General features: G+C 34.3%; 1 protein-coding gene across 1 annotated transcript; it reads right to left on the bottom strand.

Moving 5' to 3' along the window:
- Nucleotides 1-1,089: 1,089 nt before the first annotated feature.
- Nucleotides 1,090-6,032, bottom strand: LOC126712838 (stromal cell-derived factor 2-like protein). Its single transcript, XM_050412328.1, has 6 exons — nt 5,606-6,032; nt 4,733-4,873; nt 3,871-4,011; nt 1,883-1,932; nt 1,669-1,798; nt 1,090-1,487 (listed from the first exon to the last, which is right to left on the bottom strand). Exons 1-6 carry the CDS (start codon nt 5,711-5,713, stop codon nt 1,404-1,406), a joined length of 654 nt encoding a protein of 217 aa, XP_050268285.1. The 5' UTR covers nt 5,714-6,032; the 3' UTR covers nt 1,090-1,403.
- Between the last annotated feature and the right edge of the window lie 1,319 nt (nt 6,033-7,351).

The raw sequence follows: 7,351 nt of genomic DNA, 5'->3' as shown, positions 1-7,351 counted from the left end.
AAGAATCATGGATGAATATATATATTCAAACCAAAGTTTTGACAACATTTTATAAAAAAAATATTAAAACATAATATGATTGTCTCATTATTAATTATGTCAATACCATTTTTTAGGTACATAATTAGGCAATTGTCACCCAACCATCTCTCAGTCAATATTGGATCTTGTATAATGAGTGTATGCAAACATCAAATTTATAAGCATTTAGAGTTAACATGTATGAATTCCACATTTAAAAGGACGTTTGCATACATATGTAGCATAAGATATTTTTTACTAGTACTCAATTGTATACATTTGTTTTTACTATTTTTATAGCAGAAAAGAGTAACTCAATTTTGTACACTTGTTTTTATTATTTTTATGGCAAAAAATCACCCTTTGTATATGTGTCATGAAGGCATGTAGTGAGTCCTATATCAACTATTTTTGAAGTGAATCTTGAGTATAAGCGATTACAGGGAGTCCCAATTGCAACTTAATAAATTCTTTTGGTATATAAACGTAAATCTAATTAGTCTCAATTGTGAAACTACTAATTTGGTCTTAGAATTACTAAGCCAACTTCAATTAATGCATTTTGTCATTCAAACTTAAGGTTTCAAATTCTATCTATTGCTATAACAAGTTAGAATTTTGAAGACAGAGGGTTAGTGCCTTCTGTCATTCAAACTAAGGTTTCAAATTCAAATGATCCCTATCACAAGTTATGGCTTGTAAGGCATATGGTTAAATCTGATTCAGTCTATCCGGTATAATAAAAGTAAAAAGTAAAAAATAAACGAGTGCTTAAGGCATTGATTTAGAAAATATTTATAAAAACTTTTTTATGAAAAAAGAAAGAATGGATTATTTTGCCAGTTTTTATATTACCCATAAAAGTTATATCAAGACTTTCCTATAATTGTCCATGAACAAATGCCTAACGGCACCATGGATCCATCAAAAAATACTTATCAGCAAATTAACCCGTTATAGTGGGCCAGGCAGCAGCTAATAACCCGTTTTGGGGTCACCAAGGGTGGACAGAAAGCTGCCAATCTGCAACAAATTTCAAGCTGAAAGGAAAGGGTAAAGAGTGAAGAATGAAGAGTAATCCATTGGGCCCGTTAACACCCACTCTACACTCATAAAAGGTACAAGGAAAGTAAAGTCCACAATAGGTGATATGGTTACCTTTTACATCTTTTGCAGAGATATAAAAGCCCGCACAAAAATGCAATAATAACAAATATCAGAGGAACATTATACTATTATTAAGACATAACATGTATCTTCTTTCGTTTAGTTAACAATCTACAGCAGCTATCACGATAACAGGTACCAGCCACCACCAAATCCAAAACCCATGTACCTGATTTTACTAATTAATAATGCATGGTGAAGAGACTAAAGTTCTACTACTTGCTTTCTGCAACTGGAAGGTATGCGCCTTCAGCTGCTAACCAGACATTGTCAGCACGCTTTTCTCGGACACCACAGACCTGTACAGGCACATGGATTGTCAATGTATAAAATTCAATTGAATAGCATAGTTCGAGAATTGTAAATGGGTATATGAACCCTGAGCAATAACGGAAACAGCAAATCTTTTAAGCTAACAAAATAATTCTGATTACTATTAATTGCCCAAAAAAGAAGAAGGACGCAATTCCCTGTTCTCACCTCTTGCTGTCCTCCAGCAATGCGGGAGTATTTCTTGTCATGACTATGAAGGTAGCCACCAGTGTCCACATGTTGAAGCCGAATCCTTTGATCCTGCTTCCAAATCTTCCCACTCCCTTCAATCGTCAGCCTATGAAATATGCCACCAATATGGATCATCAATCATAAAGAAAATTCAGTCAGGTATGTTCATAAAAATCATTCTGGGACTCACCTCCAATAATCACCAGTGTCAGATTCAGATTCTCCCCCGAAACAGCTCACCTGCACTCAGCAGTACAACTTACATTAACAAATCTGAAAGTCACATTTCAGATTCAAATGACAGCTTCTCTCTATATAAGAACAAGGTGGATGGTGAAGTTGTGGAATTAAGTTCCATCGGGAGTCCATTGTAACATACCAATTTAAAAAAAAATGTAATTCAGTTTCAATAGTTATACCAGGCTAATAAGGGTTATCATTATGTTTTGGGGCAAAAGTTGAATCCCAGAATGTGCAGAGCCGTGATTAGTGCTTATATTAATCAAACAGTCATTTATAGAAAATCACTTTGAAATGAATTCTCCAACTAAAAGCTGTTCAATAAAGTCTAGGAACACAATAATTTTCATAACTTTTTTTCACAATTTTGATGACATGGCCTATTGTGATTGGTGCATAAAGTAGTGCTAGTGATGGACCCAGGTGAAAGTAATGTTGCACCAATTATAACAAATCATGTCAACAGTTGGGAAAAAATTTGTGAAAAATGTTATGTTCCTAGCATTACTCAAACTGATTTGGCAAGTAATAATATCTAGAAACTCACTTCAAGACAAAATATCACTTGGCTAAAATAATAAAAGAAGGCTATATTTAGAGAGGAAATTTCTCAAAAAACAACCCAAGAATATCCAACAAGAAGATACATATAAAAAATAAATGAATATCCAACAAGAAGATGAAAATGGCCAGGGGAACACACTAAAATTGTAAGCACAGCCATGAGAAGGCAAATGAGTTGACAAAATAATTTGCAATATAAACTAACAGTGCATGAAGAAATTATATATTCCTTACTTGCAACCATGGATAAGAACCAAGAAAATCCTTGTTATCTGACATATGGAACCTAGTCCAGAAATAGGCAATTTGCAAGAACTGAACCAGGAGAAAGCATCCTAAACAAATGTAAGATAAAATGAAGGTGCCTTGATTCAAGGGTAGAGACCAAGTTGAGAGGCATAAAGCAGGAAGGATTGTTTAGAGTTTCAATAACTCATTCCAGAACAGGATGCTATGCCACAAACTGTATAACTAATTTAGCAGCATCAGCTCTTTCTAATGACAATAGGAAAGTCTTAAGCATTCAAGAAACACAGCTGAGGAGCAATATGCTCATAAATTGTGTATAACTGAAACAAGGAAGTTGAGGTACCAATTAAAGGGTTATAAATTTTTTAACAATGCCTGCATGGGGCAGCTAGAGCAATGGAGTAGGAGATTTTTCCACATCACCATAATTTTGATTATGCAAAGAGAAGACTGGAATTTCAATTAGAAATTTTGGTTTTATACAAAAGGAGTCGAACAACTGCACAAACAAATAGGGTTTGAGGAAAGTTGTGCATATATCTAAGAAAGTAATAATTCGTGAAAAATTTTCACCTTCCATTTTTACCTAAAGTCTACATTCAGGTGCATGCCACGCAAACCTTTCTTCTCCACTCCCCCTCCCCCCCCCCCCCCCCACCTTTTTTCTGATAGACATTTTAGATTTCTTTTTCTTTTCTTTTTTAATCTGTTTAGACACTCAGATGTAAAACCAATTAAAGTTCAGTACACTGTTCAATTTAAAACCATAGATCTAGAGCAAATAAGTAAACCATGAAACCTCATCGATTACAGAATTGAATTAGTTTCCCAACATGAGTACATATCATGAAAGCCCATGGCCAAGAGTGACAAAGTAGAAGCCCCTTTGTGAAGCCCTTATTATTTATACATTAGGTTAGGCCAATTGTCCAATTGTGCATAATATGAAACAAGATTTCTCAATCTCCAAACAACCCCGCCGCCCCCCCCCCCCCCCCACCCCCCAAAAAAAAAAAAAAAAAAAAAAAAAAAAAGAAAGAAAGAAATCCAAAGTCAAATTACATGTGATTTCTGCATTAAGTAAGGCTATAAATACATGACAAACAATAAAGGGCCTATACTAACCTCTAGGTTGCCAGATATTGGAGATGCATGCAAATGGCTATGCAGCCATTTTCTGGTCCTCATGTGTTGCAACCTGATGATTGTCCCACTTTTGATGGTGTCACCTTGTTTGGCAGATGTTCCAGGCTCAGGTCTAACAATCTGCATATAAAAAAAATTTAATGTCCATATTCTAAACCTTCCCTGGCACATAAAATAAGGGTTACTTTATTGCCCATGTATGTCAGACAACACTTACCCAACCAACATTTTTTCACCTTCACTGATATTTAGTTGCAGATACCTATCTACCCAAACTTAATCACATATATCTATATACTCTTTGTTGCAACAAATTCAGCTCAAAAATGCAAAACAAAGCTTTCTCAGTTGTACATATGAGGAAAAAGATATGTGGTGAAGTATTAATATCAGCCCACGTACGCACTTTTGGTGTCAAATAATCATATACAGTTCTTTATTTCATATAATTTTTTAGGGCCACTAAACCAGCCTAGCCCCTATATAATCTACAAATTGTTTGGTTTAAAATTTTAAAAGTTTTTCAAAAAAACACCATATAATATCCTTTAAACCCAGGTAGTATAATCAATAGAGTTTCCTGTGAGAATGGTTAAATTAAAGGGTTTTTTTTTTTTTATGACTTAGGAGAATTTCACTTAGATTAGTTGTACATCACAAAGCATATTGTACAACAAACCTCATTGTAAATCAAACTCCTACGGGCAACTAACCACACTTGCCAAGACCAGTTACCAGGTAATCCAGGGGCTTTTCACCCCTGACGGGCTAAGCAGTTAACGATTAAATTAAAGATGCAAAAATTAAAGGAAATGAAAACACAGAGAGAGAGAGGTGATACCCAGTAGCTATTGGCATCATCAACATTGGGAAATCCAGTAACTGATTGTTGGCCACTACCAGAACCGTATGGCACATCATGAGAATGCAGCCGAAACTTGGACCTCTCATGCATCAGCTTAAGAACTGATCCATAAGTAATCTGCCCAATCAAAAATAAAAAAACTCTCAGTGCAAAAAAAATTGGCTCCCACTCAGTGGAGATAATTGTGCTCGTTAGATAGGTTTATTTGTTTCCGTGGATCATTTATAACAACAAAACAAAGTATTAAACCATTTTCTTATAGTTTACAACAACAACACAAAGTATTGAACCATATTCTTATAAGCAAAATTTTAGTAGTTTATAACATCACCACAAAGTATTTGAACCATTTTCTTTTAAGCATAAATCTAATAGTTTATAACAACAACACAAAATAGCTGGATCATTGATAATGACACAAATTCTTGTACTTGCTAGGTTTTATTTGTTTCCATGGATCATTTATAACAACAACACAATGAATTTGAACCTTTTTCTAATAGGCACATTACATGTTAACCAATCAATTTCAACTTTGTTTGCAAAAATTGCCTCTCATCAAAAAACAGAAAAACACATAAAAAAATTTTCAAAAAATTACAAATTAATTTACTAATTCTCTCAAAACACCCAAACAAAAATGAGGAAAAAAACAACCTAATTTTGATGATTCAACTCACAGAAACCTAATTTCGATCGAACTGTCAATTCCTTTATCATTTTCTTTCTCGTTAACCAAACAGAGGCCTTTATAATTCGTTTCTTTTCCCACACTTTCCCAGCAACCAAACAAAACGATTCAAGCATTTCTCACATATAAATTAAAAGGATGAGAAACACAGATCAAACCTCGACGCCTTCAGAGGAAGAAGAGGCGGTGGCGTAGGAGGCATAGCCGTCCTCAGAATCGAGGCCGAGGAAGAGGAAAAGAGCGAGAGCGAAGAATCCGAGAGCCATTAGGAAGAGTAACCCGATGAACCAGTTCTGCTGCCAGAAAGGGTAATCGACCTCAGACTGCGACGACGCCCTTCGTATGCGTTCCGAAGAAGTAGTTGTGGAAGATGAAGATGAGGCGGCCTTTCTTCGCGTGGGACCTGAGGAAGCCACGGTTCGTTTCGACGAACTATCCCGAGCGAGCGCTCTCTCTCTCTCTCTCTCTCTTGCTTTTTGGGGAAATGTAATGTAATGTTATGCGATGTGATCTCTGGAGATTATTTGGGTCGCTCTTTCTCTTCTGTTTCCACGAGAGGTGTGGGTTGAAGAAGAGCTTTTGGGGCATTGACTGGAAAGAAGGAACTTCAGGGACACGTTCAGTGACGTGCTTTTAACGAATGGGGATCCTACACGTGGATTTTTATGATGACGTGGATGGAAGTGATTGCATGTGTCTGTAATACAAGGGTGAGTGAAACGAAAAGCCTGCCCCTTTCTTTACTCCAGCAACTCTGGAAATTTTGGTCCACGAGTAATTATAATTATTATGTAATAATAAATCATTCTAATTTTAAGATCCAACCAATGGTCGTGTCATTGTACTCCGAGAATATTTAATAAACTTTCCTTGAGCAACATATAAGTCATTCTTTCATTTTCGTCTACTACTGCTCTCATTCTTCTTAAATCTTGTAGTAATTAGCAAATAAAAATATTGGGCTAAGGATTGGGTCGACTGCATTGCACTAATTTGAACAATGACATGTATTCACTGTTGGATGTGTGTTATTATTTTAAGAAGGATCCGATGTTGGACACTTGACCTAAATTAAATCCAAAAGGTAGAAAGGTATTCTCCTTTGTATGATTTACTATTAAAGTCACTAAGTTATGATTATTGATTCTTAAAGTTTGGAATAATTTTATTCTCAAAAAAAAAAAGTTTGGAATAATTTTCATTTTTATCTTTTATTTTTGAGAATTTTCAGTTTGTTCCATCAAATCTTTATTCTGTTTTCATAATGATTATTTCGTCAATGCACTTGACTAATACAGGCATCAAGAGACAAAACAGAAACTACTCGTTTTATACTTTTATTGGCACTTAATAGTTACATTAGTCATAAAGATAGATGAAATGACTGTTTTTGAAAATAGAATGAAGCTTGGTGTGCCAAAATGGAAAATCTAAACCTTAGGTAATCAATTTGAAAATAACCCCAACTATGGTTAAAACTCAAAAGTGTAATTTGGTCGATTTTTGTTCCCACTTTTTTTTTTTTTTTAGAAATTTTTTGTTCCCAACTAAATCAACCAAAGATTCGAGTTTTGTTAAAGAGATGAAAAGTTTGTGCTTATTTACTTAATAAAGTTTTGGTTTAAAAAAAAATTTTCCGTTAGTTTTGACATGTTTTCATTTGTGACTATATACTTTCGATTTTTTTCACTTCATTCTATTAACTTTTATTTTGTATTCAATGCGAACCTTTTGTCTACATCCATTAACATGTTGCCCTTAAGCCCATAAACAAAGTAGGTTTGATTTTAATTTTGTTTGCATCCAAAATTTTTTAAAAATTATATATATATATATATATATATATTAGTTTGTTAAAATTTTGTACTAAAAACGAATCAAATATTAAAATCACCACAATTTAT

The sequence above is a fragment of the Quercus robur genome, chromosome 2, assembly GCF_932294415.1.
Source record: "Quercus robur chromosome 2, dhQueRobu3.1, whole genome shotgun sequence".
In the NCBI taxonomy this organism is placed as follows: domain Eukaryota; kingdom Viridiplantae; phylum Streptophyta; class Magnoliopsida; order Fagales; family Fagaceae; genus Quercus; species Quercus robur.
This window is presented reverse-complemented; position numbering and strand designations above follow the sequence as displayed.